The 23,986-nt window shown below is 43.3% G+C and overlaps 1 protein-coding gene across 1 annotated transcript in view; it reads left to right on the top strand.

The window, feature by feature from the left end:
* LOC126986253 (protein naked cuticle homolog 2-like) overlaps positions 1 to 22,939 on the top strand; it is a 41,333-nt gene extending 18,394 nt beyond the window's left edge. Inside the window, exons 3-5 of the mRNA XM_050842229.1 lie at positions 16,968 to 17,155; positions 18,544 to 18,645; positions 19,614 to 22,939. Coding sequence (XP_050698186.1) covers positions 16,968 to 17,155; positions 18,544 to 18,645; positions 19,614 to 20,837 — 1,514 coding nt within the window. The 3' untranslated portion in view covers positions 20,838 to 22,939. The remainder of the gene's footprint in view (positions 1 to 16,967; positions 17,156 to 18,543; positions 18,646 to 19,613) is intronic.
* Positions 22,940 to 23,986: the final 1,047 nt, after the last annotated feature.

The raw sequence follows: 23,986 nt of genomic DNA on the forward strand, positions 1-23,986 counted from the left end.
TTCCTCTCCCTTTTCTCTCCCTTCCCTCCATAACTTCCCTACCCTCCCTTTTCTGCCCTTCCTATCTCCCCCTTTCGTTCCCTTCCTCTCATTCCCTTTCTCTTGTTCCTGTTATTTTATCTCCCTTTCCTCTCCCTTTTCTCTCCCTTCCTTCCATAACTTCCCTACCCTCCCTTTTCTGCCCTTCCTATCTCCCCCTTTCGTTCCCTTCCTCTCATTCCCTTTCTCTTGTTCCTGTTATTTTCTCTTCCATTTTCTCCCTTTCCTCTCCCTTTTCTCTCCCTTCCCTCCATAACTTCCCTACCCTCCCTTTTCTGCCCTTCCTATCTCCCCCTTTCGTTCCCTTCCTCTCATTCCCTTTCTCTTGTTCCTGTTATTTTCTCCCTTTCCTCCCTTTTCTCTCCCTTCCCTCCATAACTTCTCCACCCTCCCTTTTCTGCCCTTCCTATCTCCCCCTTTCGTTCCCTTCCTCTCATTCCCTTTCTCTTGTTCCTGTTATTTTCTCCCTTTCCTCTCCCTTTTCTCTCCCTTCCCTCCATAACTTCTCCACCCTCCCTTTTCTGCCCTTCCTATCTCCCCCTTTCGTTCCCTTCCTCTCATTCCCTTTCTCTTGTTCCTGTTATTTTCTCTTCCATTTTCTCCCTTTTCTCTCCCTTCCCTCCATAACTTCCCTACCCTCCCTTTTCTGCCCTTCCTATCTCCCCCTTTCGTTCCCTTCCTCTCATTCCCTTTCTCTTGTTCCTGTTATTTTCTCTTCCATTTTCTCCCTTTTCTCTCCCTTCCCTCCCAAACTTCTCCACCCTCCCATTTCTTCCCATCCTATCTACCCCATTCGTTCCCATTCTCTTGGTCCTGTTTTCTCTTCCATTTTCTTCCTTCCTCCTTTTTCTCTCCTTCCTTCCATTCTCACCCTCCCTTTTCTTCCCTTCCTATCTCCCCCTTTCGTTCCCTTTCTCTTGTTCCTGTTTTCTCTTCCATTTTCTCTTCCTTCCTCTCCCTTTTCTCTCCCTTCCTTCCATAACTTCACCCTCCCTTTTCTGCCCTTCCTATCTCCCCCTTTCGTTCCCTTTCTCTTGTTCCTGTTTTCTCTTCCATTTTCTCTTCCTTCCTCTCCCTTTTCTCTCCCTTCCCTCCATAACTTCTCCACCCTCCCTTTTCTTCCCTTCCTATCTCCCCCTTTCGTTCCCTTTCTCTTGTTCCTGTTGTTTTCTCTTCCATTTTCTCCCTTTCCTCTCCCTTTTCTCTCCTTTTCCTCCCATTTCTTCTCATTTCCTTTTTACATTTGTTCTGTCTTCTTCCCTCCTTCCCTCCCTTTTCTCTCCCTCCCATTTCATACTTTTTGTTCCCTTTTATCCATTTCTTGTTTTTTTTTCATTCCTTTTCTCCCTTCCCTTCCCTTTCTCCTCCCTTTCCTCCCTTCTCTTCTCCCCTCTTCCATTCATTCCTTTTCCCTACTCTTCCATTTCTTCTTACTCTTCTATTTTATTCATTTATCTTCCTCTTCCCCTTCTTTCTTCCCTTTCTCTATCCTTCCTAACCTCCTTCCCATTTCTTTCTCTCTTTATCTAACACTCCTTTTATCTCTTCCTCTTCTATTCTCTTTCTTCTCCCTCGCTCTCTTCCCCTTTCTAGACCCTCCCCTTTTCTTCCTATCTTCGTCTAACACACTCACTACCACTACCACTATTAAAACAAAGCAGAAAACAAACAAACAAACAATCAAACACACACCAGGAAACTCTTAAAGAATACAGAAGCAGGCAGACAAGCAGGAGGAGGAAGAGGAGGAGGAGGAGGAGGAGGAGGAAGAGGAGGAGGAAGAACAGAGAGAGCTAATGGCATGTTTTACTTGAACTGTGCAGACTAATTTATCTGATGTATGAACAGCGAACCGCACGAGAGAGAGAGAGAGAGAGAGAGAGAGAGAGAGAGAGAGAGAGAGAGAGAGAGAGAGAGAGGAAATGAAGGAAGAAAGGGAAAACAAGCAAAGAAAAGGAGGAAAAACTGGTAAAATAAGAAAATAAAAGGAAGAAATGTAGTAGTAGAAATAGTAGTAGTAGTAGTAGTAGTAGTAGTAGTAGTAGTAGTAGTAGTAGTAGTAGTAGTAGACGAAAAGGTTAGAGAAGAATACGAGAAATAGATGTAGTAGTAGTAATAGTAATAGTAGTAGTAGTAGTAGCAATAGTAGTAGTAGTAGTAGTAGTAGTAGTAGTAGTAGTAGTAGTAGTAGTAGTAGTAGTAGTAGTAGTAGTAGATGAAAAGTTAGGTTAGTGGTAGTAGTAGTAAACGAAGGAAAAAGAATAGTAATAGCAGTAGTAGTCGTAGTAGTAGTAGTAGTAGTAGTAGTAGTAGTAGTAGTAGTAGTAGTAGTAGCAATAGTAGTCGTAGTGGTCGTTTCTATGCCTGGTTGTCGTTTTCCTCTTTTATGTTAAGTAATGAAAGGAGAGAAGGCAATACCAACCTAAAATAATCATGGAGGAGGAGGAAGAAGGGGAAGAAGAAGAAGAAGAGGAGGAGGAGTACGGTGCGCCCCCTCCCTCTCTCCCCCTTCTCCCTTCCTCCTCCTCCTCCTACTCCTCCTCCTCCCTTTCTCTCCCTTTCTCTGTGTCACGAAAACTCGCCTAATGAAAGGGCGGGATTTGCCTTAGTGTGTTCTAATTGTAATTGTGGACAGGGAGAGAGAGAGAGAGAGAGAGAGAGAGAGAGAGAGAGAGAGAGTTGTTTGTTGGTTCGAGAATTTGTTTTTGTTTGTGATTTTGGTTGATTTGTTGTTGTTGTTTTCTTTCATTAATTATTGGATATTAAGTGTCATCGGAGAGAGAGAGAGAGTTGTTTGTTGGTTCGAATGTATGTTTTTGTGATTTTGGTTGATTTGTTGTTGTTTTCTTTCTTTAATTATTGGGTTTAAGTGTCATCGGAGAGAGAGAGAGAGAGAGAGAGAGAGACTGATTTTCCTAGACTTCAATTATTGTGAAAAAGACAGTATCCTCTCTCTCTCTCTCTCTCTCGTGAATGAAAGTGTGAAGAAGTTTAGTCGAGAAGTCTTTTCCTCATTTTCTTCCTCTTTTCACTCTTCCTTTCTCCTCTCAATTATTTTCCTCCTTTCCTTTCCTCTTCTTCACTTCTCTTTCTCTCTTACTTTTTTCCCTCCCTCTTCCTTTCTCTCTCAATGCTTTTCCTCCATTCTTCTTTCTCTTTTTCCTCTCCTTCGTCTTATTTTTTTCCTCCTTTCCTCTTTCTTCTTCAACTGTTCATTCTTCCTTTCTTCACTTTTCCTCTTCCTCTTTCTTCCTCTTAATTTTCTTCCTCCTTTAACTCTTTCTTCTTCCTCAGTTCTTCCTTTCTTTCTCATTAATTCTTTCTTCCCAAATTCCAAAGTGATTAAGAAAGGCTTGATTTATTTTTTTTCCTGCTTTTTCTTTCTTAGTCATCATCCTTATCTCTCCCCTTATCTTTTAATCACTTCCTTCCTCCCTACATTCCTTTCTTCTCTCTCGCGTCATCTTTTTTTAATTCCTCAAAGATAGAAAAAAGAAGAAAGTGCTAATTATATTTCTTTTCATCTTTCCTTTTTCCTCTTTCTTCTCTTATTTTCGTTCTTTCGTTTTTTCTCCTTCCTCATTTTATCACCTTTTTCTCCATTTCCTTTCTTTGTGTCTCGTCTTTCTCCCTTTCTCTCGTTTCCTTCCTTCTTCTATTTTATCGCTTTCTCTCGTTTCCTATTGTCATTCTTCTCTTTTTCCTTCCCTTTTCTCCTTTCTTTCTATCTCCTCCTTTTCTCTTCTCTTATTCTTTCCCTCTACTCTTCTTTATCAAGCCTCTTTTCTTCCCCTTTTCTTTTATTCTTCATTTATTACTATCCTTTCTCTTCCCTCTTTCTTCTCTTCTCATTCTTCATTATCACCCTTTCTTCACTTCCCTCGTTCTTTTTCCCTCTTCTCTCCCTTTTTTCGTCTCCTTCCCTCCTTCTTTATTCTCTCGTTCCCTCTTCCTTCATTTATCATCATCTTTTCCCTCCATTTCCTTCGTTCCATCTTGTCTTTCTCCATGTTCGTATATTACCTTTTTTTTCTTCCTTTTCTCTTTTCCTTTCCCTCTATTTCGCCTCCTTCCTTCCCTTCCCTTTCTTTCCTTCTTATTCTACACTTCCTTTTCATTCTTTCTCTCGTTTTCTTCCTTCCCTTTTCTTTTCCTTCTCGCCTCCTTCCTTTCCTTCTTTCTGTCTCACTCCCTCTTTTATTCTCTCGTTCTCTGTCTTCCTCATTCACCACCATTCTTCCCTCTCTCCCTTTCGTTCAATCTGTCTTCCTTCCCTCCGTTATTCCCATTCTCCTATCCCCCATTTATAACTATACTTCTGTTCTCCATTCCCTTCTTTCTATCTCCTTCACTCCCTCTTCTATTCCCGTCCTCTCTCGTTCTCTCTCTCTCCCTCATTTATTACCATCCTTCCCTCTGTGTTATTGACCTTCAAGGCTTGGCGCGGCGTCTCTGAACTGTCTTGAAGTGGATATCAAGATCTTTATCGTTTGAGCGGCGGCCTCAGAAGTGAAGAAAGTTCAGCTGCACACCCCCTCTCTCGCTCATTCCCTCTCCCCCTTCCTCCTCCCTCTTCTTCTTTTCCTTCTTTCTGCTGTTTTCTCTCCCTTCCAGTTGGTTTTCTATAGGTATTTTGATAGTTTAAGGATCTATTCTTCTCTCTGGGTAGTTTGTTTGGATTGGTACAAAGGAAAATGCGTGAAAATATGAGTTTTTTTACAAATGTTTATACCGAGGTTTGTCTGCATGGCGCGCGCTCTCCCTCTCTCCGTCTTTCCGTTCCTCCTATTTCTCTTCCTTCTTTTTCCTGTTTTCTCTCCCTTCCAGTTGGTTTTCTATATGTATTTGGACAGTTGAGGGATCCATTCTTCACCCTGACTAGTTTATTTGAATTGTTATAAAGGAAAATGCTTGAAAATATGATGTTTTTACAGTTATTTATATCGTGGTATGGTAGCTTGTCACCCTCTCCCTCTTATCCACTCTCCGTTCCTCCCTTTTCTTTTCCATTTTTCTCCTATTTTCTCTATCTTTCCATTGGTTTACTATAGATATTTTGACAGTTTAACGATCCATTCTTCACCCTGGCTAGTTAATTTGAATTGATATGAAGGAAAACGAGTGAAAATTTGAGGTTTTTACAGTTATTTATAGCGTGGTATGGTAGCTTGTCACCCTCTCCTTATCCACTCCGTTCTTCCCTTTTCTTTTCCATTTTTCTCCTATTTTCTCTATCTTTCCATTGGTTTACTATAGATATTTTGACAGTTTAACGATCCATTCTTCACCCTGGCTAGTTTATTTGAATTGATATGAAGGAAAACGGGTGAAAATACGAGGTTTTGACAAATATTTACATCGGGGTTGGATAGCATGGCGCCAGTGTTGTTATTTTTATGCCCAAAGTGTCGTACCGCACATCATCTCTCCCTTCCTTCCTTCCTTCCTTCCTTCCTTCTCGCCGCTTTGCATTCCTTCAGACGTTACCTCTGCTTTGTATTCAGCGCCGGCCAGGGGAGGAGGTTGTTTATGAGGAGCGAGAACTAAAATAAATATCGGCGGGAAGAGAATGCGAGGCTGTGATTAAGGCGAAGGTTTTGCAAGACGAAGGAGCCACGAAATTATATGGTGGTGGTGGTGGTGGTGGTGGTGTTACTGATGGCTTGGTGTTACTGGTGGCTTGGTGTTACTGGTGGCTTGGTGTTACTGGTGGCATGGTGTTACTGGTGGCTTGGTGTTACTGGTGGCTTGGTGTTACTGGTGGCATGGTGTTACTGATGGCATGATGTTACTGGTGGCCTGGTGTTACTGGTGGCTTGGTGTTACTGATGGCTTGGTGTTACTGGTGGCATGGTGTTACTGGTGGCTTGGTGTTACTGGTGGCTTGGTGTTACTGATGGCTTGGTGTTACTGATGGCTTGGTGTTACTGGTGGCATGGTGTTACTGGTGGCTTGGTGTTACTGGTGGCATGGTGTTACTGGTGGCATGGTGTTACTGGTGGCTTGGTGTTACTGGTGGCTTGGTGTTACTGGTGGCATGATGTTACTGGTGGCATGGTGTTACTGGTGGCATGGTGTTACTGGTGGCATGTTGTTACTGATGGTGGTGATTGTGGTCTGGTGTTGTTGGTATTAGTGTTGTGGTTGGTGTTGGTGGTGTTAGTAGTAGTGGTATGGTATAATTGGAGTTACTGGTGGCGGTGAGAGATAGTTCTTCCTCTACTATTACTACTACTACTACTACTACCACTACTACTACTACTACAACTACCACTACTACTACTACTACTACTATTACTTCTAAAGCCTTCGCTAATACCAACTTACTGGCGACAGATTTCACACTCTTCTGTTACTTCCCTCCTCCTCCTCCTCCTGCTCCTCCTCCTCCTCGAAGCCTCCCATTGTTCTCTCTCTCTCTCTCTCTCTCTCTCTCTCTCTCTGCTTCGTCACACACACACACACTCCATATACTCGTGTGTGTGTGTGTGTGTGTACTAAATATTTATTGCTGCCTCAAACACACAGATTTCCCTCCCACCGAGAGAGAGAGAGAGAGAGAGAGAGAGAGAGAGAGAGAGAGAATAAACGTGGTAACCGAAGGAGATATAAAACAGGTTTGGAGACGAAAAATAAGTGGAAAAAGAGTTGAAATCAGAGAATACTATAGATGATTAGGAGGATCAGGAGGAGGAGGAGGAGGAGGAAAAGAAAGATTACGAGAAGAAAGGAGGAAGGAAAGATGGAAGAAGGGGAAGGAAACGATAGAGAACAGGGGGACGAAGAAGAAGGAAAGGAGAAAAGAGAAAGATTAAGAGAAGAAAGAAACAAGGGAGAGGAGAAGGAGAAAGGGAAGGAAATAGGAAAGAAGAAGGGAAGGGAAAAGAAGGAAAAGGGGAATAGAAAGAATACGAGAAGAAACAAAGAAGAGGAGGAAGAAAACGGAGAAAGTCAGGAAGAAGGAGAACGAAGAAAAGGATAAGAACTGAAAAGGAAAAGAAAGAAAGAGAAGGAAGAAGAGGAAGGAAAAGGAGAATAAGTGAAAGAAACAATAAATAACGAAAAAGAGAAAGGGAAAGATAGAAAGTGAGGAAGAGAGAGATGGATGGAGGGAGAATAGACTGAGGAGGAGGAAGAGGAAGAGGAGGAGGAGGAGGAGGAGGTATCGGTTTTTCAGAACTTTGTTGTAGCCGGCGTTTGGTCTTTCGCTGAAGCTGGTCACGTGACTCTCTCTCTCTCTCTCTCTCTCTCTCTCTCTCTCTCTCTCTCTCTCTCTCTCTCTCTGTTGCTATCTATCTTTCGTCATCGCTTCAATTATTTCTTGTTCTTTTTCCTTCTCATTTTCCTCCTTATTCTCTTCCTCTTCCTCTCTTTTACCTCCTTCCCTTCCTTTCTTAATTTATTCCTCCTCTTCCTCTTCCCTTCTTTCTCCTTCCTTGTTCCTTCCTTGTCTTTCTCTTCCTCTCTTTCACCTCATCCCCTTCCTTCGTTGATTTATTCCTTCCTCCTCTTCCTCTTCCCTTCTTTCTCTCCTATCTTGTTCCTTTTCTTCCTATCTTCCTCTTCTCCCTTCTCTTCCTACTCCTATTTCTCCTTCGTTCTTATGTTCTTATGTTCTCTCCTCCTCTCCCCAAATCCTTCTTCTTTTTCCTCTTCTCCCTTCTATTCCTCCTCTTTTTTTCCTGCTCTTCCTCTTCTCCTCTTCTTCCCAAAGTCCTTCCTTTCTCCCCTACACTCATCTTATTCATGCTTGTATCTTCATTCTCCTCCTCCTCCTTCCTCTTCCTCTCCTTCTCTTCCTCCTCTTCTCCCCAAATTCCTTCCTTCCTCCCCTACACTCATCTAATTCATGCTTGTATTTTCATTCTCCTCCTCCTCCTTCCTCTCCTCCTCCTCCTCCTCCTCCTCCTGAGTGACGAGGGAAGACTGACAGGTAAATCGTGTGCGGGCAACTCAGGTGTGTTAAGGGTGTGTGTGTGTGTGTGTGTGTGTGTGTGTGTGTTGGGGGAAGCCATGTTAAGTGAGAGAGAGAGAGAGAGAGAGAGAGAGAGAGAGAGAGAGAGAGAGAGAGAGAGATTAGTCGTAATAATGATATTGTGTGGTATAAAGAAGTACGTGTTTTCTCTCTCTCTCTCTCTCTCTCTCTCTCTCTCTCTCTCTCTCTCTCTCTCTCTCTCTCTCTCTCTCTCAAGACATAATCATAGACAGACAGACAGGATGACAGAACCGATGCCTGAAGCTCCTCTCCTCCTCCTCTTCCTTCTCCTCCTCTTCCACCAAAAGTAATCTCCTCCATATTACTTCGCGCCCTTTTACACTGGCCGTCTGTGTCTGTCTGTCTGTCTAACTGTCAATTAAAGGCTTATGGACGAGGAGGAGGAGGAGGAGGAAGAAGAAGAGGAGGAGGAGGAGGAGGAGGAAGAAGAGACGGGCTTTGGTGGACTCTGGTTATGTCTGTCCATTAGAGAGAGAGAGAGAGAGAGAGAGAGAGAGAGAGAGAGAGAGAGAGAGAGAGAGGCCTAAGTGAGAGGGAGAGATTGGAGGAGAGAAATATTGGCGATGGAAGTAGAGAAGAAAAGACGAAGGAGGAGGAGGAGGAGGAGGAGGAGGAGAGTGGGAAAGTCGACCCTGAAGGAAGAAGAGGAGGAGGAGGAGGAGGAGAGTGGGAAAGTCGACCCTGAAGGAAGAAGAGGAGGAGGAGGAGGAGGAGGAGAGTGGGAAAGTCGACCCTGAAGGAAGAAGAGGAGGAGGAGGAGGAGAGTGGGAATGTCGACCCTGATGGACGAAGAGGAGGAGGAGGAGGAGGGTGGGAATTAAGACCAAGAAGGAAGATGAGGAGGAGGAGGAGGAGGAGAGTGGGAAAGTCGACCCTGAAGGAAGAAGAGGAGGAGGAGGAGGAGGAGAGTGGGAAAGTCGACCCTGAAGGAAGAAGAGGAGGAGGAGGAGGAGGAGAGTGGGAAAGTCGACCCTGAAGGAAGAAGAGGAGGAGGAGGAGGAGGAGGAGGAGGAGGAGAGTGGGAAAGTCGACCCTGAAGGAAGAAGAGGAGGAGGAGGAGGAGGAGAGTGGGAAAGTCGACCCTGAAGGAAGAAGAGGAGGAGGAGGAGGAGAGTGGGAAAGTCGACCCTGAAGGAAGAGGAGGAGGAGGAGGAGGAGGAGAGTGGCACAGTAGACCCAGAAGGACGACGAGGAGGAGGAGGATGAGGAGAGGGGGAAGTCGACCCTGAAGGAAGAAGAGGAGGAGGAGGAGGAGGAGGAGGAGGAGGAGAGTGGGAAAGTCGACCCTGAAGGAAGAAGAGGAGGAGGAGGAGGAGGAGAGTGGGAAAGTCGACCCTGAAGGAAGAAGAGGAGGAGGAGGAGGAGGAGGAGGAGGAGAGTGGGAAAGTCGACCCTGAAGGAAGAGGAGGAGGAGGAGGAGGAGGAGATGGGGAAAGTCGACCATGAAGGACGAGGACGAGGAGGAGGAGAGAGTGGGAAGTCGACCCTGAAGGAAGAAGAGGAGGAGGAGGAGGAGAGTGGGAAAGTCGACCCTGAAGGAAGAGGAGGAGGAGGAGGAGGAGGAGGAGGAGGAGAGTGGGAAAGTCGACCCTGAAGGAAGAAGAGGAGGAGGAGGAGGAGGAGAGTGGGAAAGTCGACCCTGAAGGAAGAGGAGGAGGAGGAGGAGGAGGAGGGTCGCTGTAGCCTCCATTACGTGCGTTATAAACCATTTCGTTAAGTCTGCGTAGAAGTGGGTAACCTCAAGCCTCGTAAAACGCTCTCTCTCTCTCTCTCTCTCTCTCTCTCTCTCATTCCTTCGTGTATTTCTTGCTCTATTTGTTGTTTTTTTCTTTCTTCAAATTTTTCTTCAGTCTTTCTTTCTTCTTCTTTACTCCTTTTCGCCCTTCATTTCCATCTTACTTTATTTGTTTTCCTTTTTTTTTGTTTACTTTTTTCTTTTTCTTACTCTTAAATTCTTCTTGTTTCTCTATTTCCTCTTCTTCCTCTTTCTCTTCTTCTATTTCTTTTTGTCTCCTTTTTTCATTGTTTTCTTTTTTTTTCTTCCTTACTCTTAAAATCTTCTTTCTCTATTTCCTCTTCTTCATCTTCTTCCTCTTCCTCTCAAATTCTTCTTCTTTTTTCCTCTTCTTCCTCTTCCTCTTCTTCTTTTTGTCTCCTTTTTTCATTGTTTTTTTTCTTGTCTTTACTCTTAAATTCTGCTTCTTCCTCTTCTTCTTCTTCCTCCTCTTCTTTTTCTTTTTCCCTCTCCTTTTTTTATTGTTTTTTTCTAGTTTTTCTTTCTTACTCTTAAATTCTTCTTCTTCCTCTTCTTCTTCTTTAATCATCCTTTTCTTCCTTCATTTCTTCCTTACTCTAGACATCTTTTTATTTTCACCTTTTTTTTTGTTCTTCCTCAAATCCTTCTTCTTTCTCTTCTTCTTCTTCTTCTTTTTCTTCTTCGTCTTCGTCTTTTTTTATTTCTGGTTCACTCGTTGCTTTCCCACACCACCAGCCAGATTTTATTGCTCCTCTCTCTCTCTCTCTCTCTCTCTCTCTCTCTCTCTCTCTCTCTCTCTCACCCACAACAGCCAATCTATCCTTCCATCTATCTATCTATTTTTCTACCTCCATTTTCCGTTCCCAAACTGTTTTATTTCCATCGCTTCGCCTCGCCCGGGCTATTGTGAGAGAGAATATTGAGGGAAAGAGATTGAGGAAAGTGGGAAAAAGGGATAAAGAGAGAGGGAAAGAGATGGATGCAAGAGTTTGGGGGTTCACTCGATATATTGTGGGATGGGCTGGGAAGAATGGTAGTAGTAGTAGTAGTAGTAGTAGTAGTAATAGTAGTAGTTTACCTTTTATTTCTTAGTTGTTTTTTCCTCTCCGTATTCGTAGATTTCTCCTCTCTCTACTTTTTCTTCTTTTTCTTCGTCTTCTTTTTCTTTACTCTTCTTCTTGTAGTAGTAGAGTTAGCCAGTCAGTCAGTCAGTCACTCATTCAGTCACTCATTCAGTCAACCAGATAGTGAGCCACCCAGTCAATCAGTCAGTCAGTCAGTTAACCAGTCTTTCATCCATCCAGTCAGCGAGTCAGTAAATCAGTTAGTCAGTCAGTCAGTCATCGGTAATAATAGTAGTAGTAATAGTAGTAGTAGTAGTAGTAGTAATAGCAGTAATAGTAGTAGTAGTAGTAGAAGTAGTAGTAGTAGTAGGAGAGCTTTAATATCTATCTCTCCTCTCTCCTCTTTTTTCTCCTCTTCTCTTCATCTTGATAAATAGCGAGTTTTTCAAGTGTGTGTTTGAAGTACTTATTTGATGTTTATATTTTCATTTAGTTTTTTCCTGGAAGCTTTTTTTTTTCACTTTTTTCTCGCTCGACTTATTTTTTCATTCCTGTTTAATTTTTTCAGAAGTATTTTTTTTTTTTGGACAAACGTCACTTTTCATACTATTAGAGAGAGAGAGAGAGAGAGAGAGAGAGAGAGACAAACAGATAAGAAGGAAAATGAGGCAAAGAGAAGGATGAGAGAAAGAGGGAAAGAAGAAAAGGAGAAGAAAAAAATACAGGAAGAAAAGGAAAGGAAAAGAAAGGAAGGACATGAAAAAGAAGTGAGGAAATAGGAAAAAGGAAGGAGGAAAAGAAAAGAAACAAGAGGGAAAGAAAGGAAGAAGAGAGAAGAAAGGAGAGTAAAAAGAGAAGGAAGGAAAAAGAAGTGAGGAAATAAGGAAAAGGAAGGAGGGAAAGAAAAGAACCAAAGGGGAGAGAAAGGAAGAAGAGAAGATAGGAGGAAAAGAGGAAAAGGAAGGAGAGTAAAAAGAGAAGGAAGGAGGAAAGGAAAGAAACAAGGGGAAGAGAAAGAAAGGAGGAAGAGAGAAGATGGGAGACAAAAGAAAAGTTAGAAGAAAGGAAGGAGAGTAAAGAAAGAGGGAAGGAGGAAGAAGGAAAGAGAAAGGAAGGAGGTAAGAAAATAAGGGAAAAGGGAAGGAAGAGAGAGAGAGAGAGAGAGAGAGAGAGAGAGAGAGAGAGAGAGAGAGAGAGAGAAGGAAGAAAGGAGGAATGAAGAAAAAAGATAGAGGAAAAAATATATATAAAAGTTGAACTACAAATCCTCTCCTCTTCCTCCTTCTCTCCATCGAAACTTTCTTATCCCCTCCTCCTCCTCCTCCTCCTCCTCCTCCTTCTCCTCTCTCAATTCTGTTTCGAAACCAATTGTGTCCAGACCAATATGTGGGGAGGTAAATAGAGACTGTTTTCTTATTTTCTTCTCCCCTCTTTTCTCCTTTTCCTTTTCCTTCCTTCCTATTCATTTCTTTCTTTTTACTCTTCTTTTTTTTTCTTTTATGGTCTTTCTTTCCTTCACCATTTTTCTCCTTTTTTTCTTCCTTTCTTCCATTGTTATTTTTTTCTTTGTTTCCTCTTTTCCCTCATTCTTTTTCCTTTTTTCCCTCTTTTTCCTCCCTCTTCCATTCTTTTCTTCTTCCCAACTTTTTCTTCCTTTTCTTCCTATATTTTTTTCCTCCATCCTGCTTCCTTTCTTTCCTCCTGTCTGCTTCATTTCACCTTCCTTCTTCTTTTCCTGTTTTTCTTCTTCTTTTCCTCTTTTCCCTTTCCTCTTGCTTCTTTTTCTCCTTCCTTCCTTTCCTTGTCTCCTCTTCCTTCATCCGCAATTCCTCCTCCTTTTCTTTCTCCTTCCTATTCCATTCGTTATTTTATTCCTTCTTCCCGCTTCTTTTCCTGAGAGAGAGAGAGAGAGAGAGAGAGAGAGTATATATTTGTTTCCTATTCGAATAAAAATGTATATTCTTCCTCCAATGCAATTTTTCTTTCCTCCAAAATCCTTTAAATTCTCTTCCTTTTTCAGTGTATTTTATTATTATTATTATTATTGGTAGTAGTAGTAGTAGTAGTAGTAGTAGTAACAGTAGTAGTAGTAGTAGTAGAGGAAGTATATTGTCCGTTACGTTTTCTCTCTCTCTCTCTCTCTCTCTCTCTCTCTCTCTCGTTCTCGCTCCAGGTGTAAATATTATTGACACCTGCCTGAGGGAAAGCCAATCTTCTAAATGCTTCCCCTCTCTCTCTCTGTCCATATCTCTTACATCAGCTCATTTTCTCTCATCTCTTCCCTCCTCCTCCTCCCCCCTCCTCCTCCTCCTCCTCTTCCTTTCTTCTTTACCTTTACACCTTTTCCTTTTCTCTCTCTCTCTCTCTCTCTCTCTCTCTCTCTCTCTCTCTCTCTCTCTCTCTCTCTCTCTTCCTACCTCCCTCCCTTACCTCCATTCATTAACGTTATGAGTCTGTTCACCTCTCTCTCTCTCTCTCCTTTTTCTTCGTCTTTTCCCTCTCCTTCCCTATCAATTTTTCTTCACCATATCTTCCTCCTCTCCTCCTCCTCCTCCTCTTCTTCTTCCTCCTCTTCCTCCTCCTCTTCCTCCTCCTCTGTAATATATTAAAATACAATAACTCAAAAATTGGATTAGATCGTTTGCATAACCTATAATCCTCCATGAGAGAGAGAGAGAGAGAGAGAGAGAGAGAGAGAGAGAGAGAGAGAGAGATGTGGCAACACTGAGTTTATTGTGATCGACATTTGGCAACCGCGTGTGTCCAAGTTGGTTTGTCACCCCGCCTTCCTCCTCCTCCTCCTCCTCTTCCTCCTCCTCTTCTTCTTCCATGCGTTCATTCTTCTCATTCTTTTTATATCGTATGGAAGTAGTATGGGGAGGAAGAGGAGGAGGAGGAGGAGGAGGAGGAAGAGAAGAAAGAAGAAAAACAAAAATAAATGAAAAGAAAGAGATGATGATGATGAGGAGGAGGAGGAGGAAAAGAAAGAAGAGGAGAAAAGAAAAGAAGGAAAAGGAGGAGAAAGAAGAAAAACGAAAATACATTAAAAGAAAGAGAAGAGGAGGAGGAGGAGAAAGAAGAGGAGGAGGAAGAAGAGAAAAATGAAGAAAAACGAAAATAAATTAAAAGAAAGAGAGGAGGAGAAGGAGGAAGAAGAGGGAAAGGAGGAGAAATAAAGAAGATAAAACGGGAAAGGAAGAGGAGGAGGAGAAGGACTAAAAAAGGAAGAAGAGGAGGAGGAAGCGAAAGAAGAGGGAAAGGAGGAGAAAGAAAGAACAGAAAACGGAAAAGGAAGAGGAGGAGGAAGAGAAAGAAGAGGAGAAAGAAAGAAGAGAAAACGGGAAAGGAAGAGGAGGAGGAGAAGGAGGACTAAGATGAAAAAGAGGAGGGAAAGAAGAGGAGGAGGAGGAGGAGGAGGAGAGGAAGTGAGAGAAAAAAATAATAAACTCCCGTGACGTGTGACAAATTGAGAGAGAGAGAGAGAGAGAGAGAGAGAGAGAGAGAGAGAGAGAGAGAGAGAATTTTCCCTCCCGTCGCACTAAGCCCAACAGCCAAGAGGAAAAAAAGAGGAAAATTGATATCGACAGGAGTAGGAGGAGGAGGAGAGGGGACAGGAAATTACAGGAAATAAAGTAAATGTGTTTCTCTCTCTCTCTCTCTCTCTCTCTCTCAACTTTCTTTTTTCTCCTATTTTCTTGTAGTCCTACATCGGATTCTCTCTCTCTCTCTCTCTCTCTCTCTCTCTCTTTCACACGTGGCTGTCTTAATATTGACAGCGGAGGGAAGAGAGAGAGAGAGAGAGAGAGAGAGAGAGAGAGAGAGAGGCGTGAGGGAAAAAAAGGGAGGGAAAAAGTCCTCCAATATCAGCGATTTGGAGAGAAAATGGAGAAGGGAAGGGAGGAAATTTTTTGTTGATGTTATTGTTTTTTTATTGGATGACTTTGTTTGTTTGTTTGTTTTTGTTTTCTTGTTTATTTATTCCTGTTTTGGTTGTTTTGTTTTTCTTTCGTTTCCTATACTCTACTTTTTTATATTGTTGTAGTAAGAGTGGTAGTAGTAGTAGTATTGGTAGTAGTAGTAGTAGTAGTGGTGGTGGTGGTAATAGTAGTAGTAGTAGTAGTAGTAGTAGTAGTAGTAGTAGTAGTATCACAGAATCAAATTATCACATCGCTCATTTTGTTACTATTATTTACTATTTTACCTTCATTATTCCTAGCATTACTACTTTCATTATTATTATTATTATCATTATTATTATTAACCTTATTCATATTTAATCTATAACCTCACCTGCCTTCACCTTACCTAACATGTCGTGACCTAACCTAACCTTATCCAACTCAAGCTGACGTCATCTTACCTTATTTTCTCTTATTTCACCTGATCTTACCTTACCTAACCTTTCGATATCTTACCTTACCTTACCTTACTTTCCCACACCTTATACCTTACTTTGCCTCACCTGATTTCACCTTACCTTACCTTACCTTACCTCCCCATATCTTACCTTACCTAACCTTACCTTACCTAACCTTACCTTCCCATACCTAACCTTACCATACCTAACCTTACCTTCCCTTACCTAACCTTCTCGTACCTTACTTTCCCATACCTGACCTTACCTTATTTCACCTTACCTTACCTTCACATACCTTACCTTATCACACCTTTCTTTACCTCACCATACCTTGCCGTACCTAACATTACCTCCCCATACCTTACCTTTCCTTATCTCACCTGACCATACCAGACTTAACCAAGGCGTGGGGCGCGGTGAGGCCTGATTGAAGTTTATAAGTGGATGAAGGGCTTTGAGCAGGGTGATATTAATAAGGTTCTTGTAGTAAAGGGACCGAGTGGGATTCGCAGAAATGGGTTTATTGGGTTCAAGTTTAGAATGTTGCGTCAATTCAGATTCAACAAAGACATATAAGAAGGACTGGTTTGCAAAGAGTGGTGGATGAGTGGAACAGGCCTGGCAGTCATGTGGTGAGTGAGTGCCAATACTAACAAAGTGGTGGATGAGTGGAACAAGCCTGGCAGTCATGCGGTGAGTGAGTGCCAATACTAACAGAGTGGTGGATGAGTGGAACAGGCCTGGCAGTCATGTAGTGAGTGCCAATACTAACAGAGTGGTGGATGAGTGGAACAGGCCTGGCAGTCATGTAGTGAGTGAGTGCCAATACTAACAGAGTGGTGGGTGAGTGGAACAGGCCTGGCAGTCATGTGGTGAGTGAGTGCCAATACTAACAGAGTGGTGGATGAGTGGAACAGGCCTGGCAGTCATGTGGTGAGTGAGTGCCAATACTAACAGAGTGGTGGGTGAGTGGAACAGGCCTGGCAGTCATGTAGTGAGTGAGTGCCAATACTAACAGAGTGGTGGGTGGGTGGAACAGGCCTGGCAGTCATGTGGTGAGTGAGTGCCAATAATAACAGAGTGGTGGGTGGGTGGAACAGGCCTGGCAGTCATGTGGTGAGTGCCAATACAATAGATTCAGAGTCAGCAAAGTCATGGGCAAGAATTGGTTTATTAAAAGTGATGGATGAGTGGAGGAGGCTTGGCTGTCATGTAGTGAGTGCCAAGAAGATGGATGAAGATTCAACAAAGACACAGGCAGGAATATGTATACCTTACCTTACTTTACCTTGGATTAACTTCCCTTACCTTACATGTTCTTACCTACAATACATTACCTTACGACACCTTACCTCACTACCTCACCATACCTTACCTCATCTTACCTTATACCTTCCCTTCCCTTACCTAACTTATCTACCCCTTACCTCACCTTGCCATACCTTACCTAACTTACCCCTTACCTAACTTACCTACCCCTTACCTCACCTTACCTTACCTTACCTAACCTAACATTACCTTACAACACATCCCATCCCCTCACCTCACTTTACCATACCTTAGCCTAACCATACTTTGCTTACCTTACCTTACCTAACACACCTTCCTTACCTTTCCTTCCCTTCCCTTCCCTCACCTTATGTTGCTTCCCTCCCTTGCCTAACTTTACCTTACCTCACCTTACAGTACCATATCTCTACTTTGCATTACCTTACCTTAACTTACCTTACCTAACACACCTTCCTTACCTTACAGTGTTGGCGCAAGAGGAAGGCTGCGGGAGATCTGACACTGAGACGCTGGTGAGGGCGGGGGAGGAGGAGCTGTTCATCTCAACCCCCACGCCCACACCCGCCCCCACCCATGCCCACCCAGCCCCCCACGGAAGACCCCCCGCCCCCCACCACCCCCGCCACCCCCTCGCCGCTGGCACATATGTTGTGGTGAGAGAGAGAGAGAGAGAGAGAGAGAGAGAGAGAGAGAGAGAGAGAGAGAGATTTGTTGTGTTTTGTATTCAAGTATGTGAGAAAATATAATATGGGTAGGGTATTAGAGAGAGAGAGAGAGAGAGAGAGAGAGAGAGAGAAAGAAAGATTTGTGTTCTGTGTATTCAAGTATGTGAGAAAATATAATATGGGTAGGGTATTAGAGAGAGAGAGAGACTTCCTTTCTTTCTCTCCTTGATTTATGTTCTTTATCATTATTTGCTTTCTTTTTCTCTCTCTCTCTCTCTCTCTCTCTCTCTCTCTCTTATCGCAGTGTGTCTTAGCCGCCCATTCATCGCTAGAGAGAGAGAGAGAGAGAGAGAGAGAGAGAGAGAGAGAGAGAGAGATCAGGTACCCATTAGTGGTGAGATAAGAGGAGATAGTGAAGGAGGAGGAGGAAGAGGGGAGGAGGAGGAGGAGGAGGAAGATTGACCAACCCACAAACACCCCATCCATCATGTGTGTGTGTGTGTGTGTGTGTGTGTGTGTGTAGCAATAAGTATTAGGTGATGTAATTTCTGATAAAACTTGGCAAAAAGGAAGAGAAGAAGAGGAGGAGGAGGAGGAAAAGAAGAAGATGAAGAGGAGGAGGAGGAGGAGAAAAAGAAGAAGATGATGAAAAGGAGGAGGAGAATAATAGAAGAATGCAAAAAAGATAGAAAGAAAAACAGTCACAGATAGAGAGAGATATGAAAGACAACACATAAGAAGAAGGAAGAGGAGGAAGAGGAAGAAGAAGAAGAGGAGGAGGAGGAAGACAGGAATTTGAGCAGGTAAACAGACGCGATGGACGTGTATACAAAAAGGTGTAAACAGACCCATAAAACCTTGAAAAGAGCAATAAAAAGGAGGAAGAGGAGAAGAAGAAGAAAGAGGAATGACGTAAGGGGAAAAGAAGAAGAGAGAGGAATGACGTAGGAGGAAAAGAAACGTAGCAGAGGAGGAGGAGAAATATGAATGACGAAGAAGGAAACGAGAAAGAAGAAGACGTAGAGGAGGAGGAAGAGAAGAAGAAAGATGAATGACGAAGAAGGAAGAGAAACGAAGAAGAAAAAGAAGGAGACGAAGAAAGAGAGAAAACTGACAAAAGAGGAAATAGACCATGAATAATAAGCAAAGAAGAAGAAGAAGAAGAAGAAGAGAAGAAGGAGGAGGAGGAATAGAAAACTTCAGGATAAACAGCAATAAAAACAGCCATATTACATAACAAACAGATATTAAACACAACACATAGTCCTAGGAAAGAAAAAGAAGAAGAAGAAGAAGAAGAAGAGAAAGAAATAACAGAAGAATGCAAACTTAATAAAAAAAGAAACAGAGATACTAACAAAACCCTTTCTCTCCAGGAGGTGTCTTGTGACGTGAGTGTGGCCGCGGGTGACCTCGAGAGACAAGAGTTCTCCTTCACCCTTTACGACTTCGACGGGCACGGGAAGGTTACCAAGGACGTGAGTAATAATTTGCCGTACTTTTCCCTAACGGTTTATTTTTCATTTGTTTCCCATTCTTCAAGTGGTAGAAAGAGGAGGAGGAGGAGGAGGAGGAGGACATGAGGTAGAATTAGAATAGTAGTAGTAGTAGTAGTAGTAGTAGAAGTAGTAGTTATTCTTGCAAGAGGGGGACATTGAGTAGAGTATGGCTGATAATTATAATAGTAGTTTTAATAGTAATAGTAAAAGTATTACCACCCTCTCAGAAATAGAGTAGACTCATCCATACAACTATGAAAATAAAATCAGTAAAAATAAGTATTAGTATTGATAGTTGTTAAGTAGTGAGAGAGAAAAATGTGTCAAATTAGCATGTAAATTAACGAGAATATGTACCCAGAACAGAACCTCTAAGAAAAACAGACAGATAGACAGACAAAAAGATATTAAGAAAACACAGACACAGACTGAGAGAAACATACAGAGAAAAAAAAAGAGTAAGGTTTAAACACCCATATATACACAGGTAAACAGGGAGAGGAACACATAGATGAGGATTTAACGCACATATACACACAAACGGAGAAAGTAAAGGAAAAAAAAACACTCAGACAATACCTTCAACCCTCACACACCCCAAACTGACCCTCAACCTAACCTCACACCCCTTCAGTGGGACAAACACACGCACTCACATACACAGACAGACAGCCAGAGAGAGAAAGAGAGAAAAGGAACGGAAAACCTCACACCCAGACATCACCACCAACCCTCACAACCCCAAACCAACCCCCCACACAACCTAACCTAACCTCCCACCCACAGGACAAACACACACACAAACACATACACACACAGACAGACAGAGAGAGAGAGAGAGAGAGAAAAAAAAAAGGGAACGAAGAACCTCACACCCAGAAATCACAATGAACCCACACAACCCCAAACCAACCCCAGCCACAACCTAACCTAACCTCCCCCCACAGGACATCGCGGGGCTGGTACGCACGATATACGAGGCTGTGGGTTCATCGCTGTCCCTCCCTCCGAGTGGCTCCCGGACCATCAAAGTCAAGCTCACCGTCGCCCCGGAGTCAAGCAGAACCCGACCCCAACCCGAGGACAAGGAGGCGGAGCAGGAGAAGGACGATGAGGATGAGGAGGACTACGAGGATGAGGACGGCTGTGGAGTAGGAGGAAAAGGAGGGCAGAGAGGGAGGAGAAGAGGAGGGCGGAGAAGATCGACGTCCCTCCAAAGACATGAGCTGCTGCAGATTATCCAAGCCAATATGGAGAAGAATAACCTGTTTTACACACCTCTACACCGGCCACACCACCCCCACTACCCCCATCACCACTCACACCCACACCACCATCACCACCACCACCCCCGTCGTCGTCGCCCCCGCCCCTCCTGCCCCTGTTCCCCGCCCGACCCTGCCCAGGTGAAGGCGAGGTTGATGGAGCCGGATTGCCCCTGCCGACAGACCCACTACCACAGCCACACCCATGGGCCGCCCTCGGGGTCACGGCTGAGTGGGTGTCGCAAGCATCACAGGTCACACTCCCATGACCTAACCCGGGACTCGCCTCCGCATGTGTTCCGCGCGCACCTCCTCGAGAAAGCCTTCCACCCGTTACCCCCGTCAAACACCCCCGATCAACCACCATCGCCACCCACCCTCCCGCACCACCACCACCACCACTCCCAGCCGCGTCATCACCACCATCACCACCACCACCACAGATCGAGGTCATACGATGGTGGTGACACGCAGAGGTCATCACCGAGGGCACGAATCACTCGGGGGTCACGGTGCACCCAACAGGACTCACCAAAATCCCCGCCTGACGTGACCCAAACCCAAGCTCAACCCCAGCCTTTAGTCAGTTCCCCAAGTAAGGAGTCCCCGAGAGGAGGCGTTGGGGTGTCCGTCGGGGTGAGCGGGGGTGTGGACGGCTCCCCAAACCCCCCAAAACACCGACATAGGGCCGCGGAGCATGATCGGGCCATGGCGCAAGTCGTGGCTTGGCTTGAGCGCGGCACCCTGCTTGACCCCCCCACCCCCACGCCCTGCTCCCCCACCACCTCCCCCAACACCCCCAACACATCCCCCAACGCCACCGAGCAGACCCATCACGTTCACCAGCATATCCACCACCACTATCACCACTACGGAAACCAGCACCTCCCCCCCTTGGTCCTCTGAGACACCCCCTGCACCTCCCCTTCCCTCGCACTCACCTTCACTCTCTCGTGGAGGAGGGAGGTGCGGAGAGGGGGGGCGGGTGCAGCTCCCCTCACCCTCTAAACCCCCCTCACCCCCCCCAGTATCACCCCCTTCCCATATCACCCCTTTCCCTTTCATTTACCTGTGCGAAAATTGAGGTTCACAGGTGTGCTATGGGGAGGTGCCATCTCGTTAGTGGTGTCTCCGTTACCTTTGGCACTCTTGATAAGGTCACAGTGCTATTTGACCTGACCTGACCTGGCTACACACACACATAGACATACATTCAGTCTTTTTTAATTTTGTTTGTTTGTGTTTTTGTGTGTGTGTGTGTGTGTGTGTGTGTGTGTGTGTGTGTGTGTGTGTGTGTGTGTGTGTGACTTCATTCATTCCTCCGCGTTCTTCCTCGTCATTCATTCCTTCATTCCTGGCGTTTATATATTTTTCAAAGTGTCTATATAGTCTTCGGAACATTCCTGGGAAGTGACCTCTTGCTACACACACACACACACACACACACACACACACACACACACACACACAACAGGAATCAAATGAGAACTTCTGCCACTGGTCAAGAAAATACAATTGCTCATTTGATTTAATTTTGTACCCAATCTATTTTATTTTCAATTATTTACCTCTTTTATGTTAATTTATTCATGTTTATTTATTTATTTATTTTTATTTCGATACTTTTTGTCATATTTCAACGCCACAGGTCAGGTATTTTGCCCCTATTCTATGTTATATTTATTTTCCTATTTATTTATTTATTTATCTTTTTATTTCTACACTTCTTGGTCAGATTTCAACAGGTCAGGTCAGGTCGGGTCGGGTCAGTCTCCTCTCGCAAACATTCCCCACAACAGTTCAAATCCTCGGGTCTGTTCCATTCGGTTTTTACATTTCGTTCCGTCAAGCCTTTATTTTTTTTTCCCCACTCACTCACTCATCCGCGACGCTTCTTTGTTATGTTCTCTCTCTCGCTCGCTCGAAGAAGATGCCGTTCAATTGTGTCTGTGTGTGTGTCTCCTCTCTACTCTCGTGTCAGAAGTGGAAGGATGTATCGTGAAAAGAAGGGGTTAACGAGAAGGGTGAATGAAGGAAATGAAGGAGCGATCAGAAAATGTGATGATATTGATGAAGGAAAGATTAAGAAGGAGAGAGAAATATAAAGAACAACAATGAGAATATAGAGGAAGAGGAAGCGAGTTAAAGAAGAGATTGAACGGAAGGAAAGGAAGGAGTGATTATAAGCAGGGACGAGATTGACGAGAGAAAGTTAAGAGAGAGAAAAAAAAAGGAAATAAGTGATAATGTTGATGAAAGAAAGAAATTGAGATAGAACAAGATTGACGAAAGAAAAAGACATAAAAAGAGAAAGAAAAAGAAGGAATATAACCGTGATAAGATTGATGAAGGAAAGAAATTGAGACGGAACAAGATTGATGAAAGAAAAAGAAGGAAAATAACCGTGATAATATTGATGAAGGAAAGAAATTGAGACGGAACAAGATTGATGAAAGAAAAAGACATGAAGAGAGAAAGAGAAAGAAAAAATAACACTGATAAGATTGATGAGGGAAAGAAATTGAGACGGAAAGAGAGAAAGAAAGAAAAGAGAGGATGAAGGTAGAAGAGAAAAGGAAGAAAAAGATGAAGAAAAGAAGATAGAAAAATACACTTGAGAAATTCTACTTAAATGGGAAAGTTGTTTTATTCTTGAAAGTTTATGAAAAGGGAGAAAAAGTGGAAACATGGAAATTTGCAAAGTGAGAAAGAGAGAGAGATAAGTGGATTGGACAAGGGCAGAAAAAGGGAGGAAAGGAGAAAGGAAGAAGGTTATGAAACAGGAAAGAAGAGGAAAGAAAGAGAGAGAAAAAAAATGGAAGCAGGGAAGGAAGAGGAGAGAGAGAGAGAGAGAGAAACAAAGAAAAAAAGAAAAACAATGACAAACCAGACATTTAAATAAACCACATGATTTCTGGGCTAATAAAAAAACTTAAAACCCAGAAATTAAAAAAAAGTGACAATTCAGGAAAATAAGAAAAAAGAAAAAAGTGGACGAAAGAAAGAAAATTACAGTTAACGAAAAATAGAAGGAAAAACGAAAGAAAAGAAAACTCGTCTCAAAAAACGTTTCTTAGTGTATATATAATTATCTTTTTTTTTATCTTAGAACTTAAAGATAAAAAAAAACAATGGGATCGGACAGACAGACAGACAGGCAGACAGAACCTCAATAAAAACCTGTACTGAACCTGTCTATATTCTGTCTGTTCCTGCCCCTCCTCCCCACCCCACCCATAATCACCCCCTCCCCCACCCCCCTCCCTCTCCCCCCACCTCTCTACCTCACCTCACCTTTGAAGAAGACGAAGAAGAAACGGAAAATAAAATGCAAAAAGAAGAAGTGAAGGAAAAAGTCGATGAAGAAGAGAAGAAGAAGGAGGATGAATAAAATAAATAAATAAGTAAATAAATATAAGAATAGACGTGTATCATACTTATTTTTTTGTACAGCGAATATATGAAATAGTGATGATAAGACACGTACATACATACATACATACATACACGTGGACCTGTACATAGATACACACACACGTATATAGACGAGCTGGATTCTGTATAAGTGTTACCTGTATCATACCTGTACATAACGCAGACACACCTCCGTGTTACCTTCTGTTAAGTGTTACCACCACCACCACCACCACCACCTTGACCCCAACCACCACTACTACTACTACTACTACTACTACTACTACTATTGCTACTGCTACTGATGGTAATGTATTTGTTCTAGAATGCATTATACAGTGGAGTTCATATATATCCCATTTTTCTTGTATATACATTTCTTCCTTCCTTCCTTCCTTCAATCACTCCTTCCTTCTTTCACTCACTCATTCCTTCCTTCAATCACTCCTTCCTTCCTTCCTTCCTTCTTTCAATCACTCCTTCCTTCCTTCCCTCCTTCACTCCTTCCTTCCTGCCTTCCTTCCTTCCCTCCTTCACTCCTTCCTTCCTTCCCTTCTTCACTCCTTCCTTCCTTCACTCACTCATTCCTTCCTTCCTTCCTTCCCTCCTTCCTTCCTTCCTGCCTTCCTTCACTCATTCCT

Source organism: Eriocheir sinensis, chromosome 61, assembly GCF_024679095.1.
Source record: "Eriocheir sinensis breed Jianghai 21 chromosome 61, ASM2467909v1, whole genome shotgun sequence".
Lineage (NCBI taxonomy): Eukaryota > Metazoa > Arthropoda > Malacostraca > Decapoda > Varunidae > Eriocheir > Eriocheir sinensis.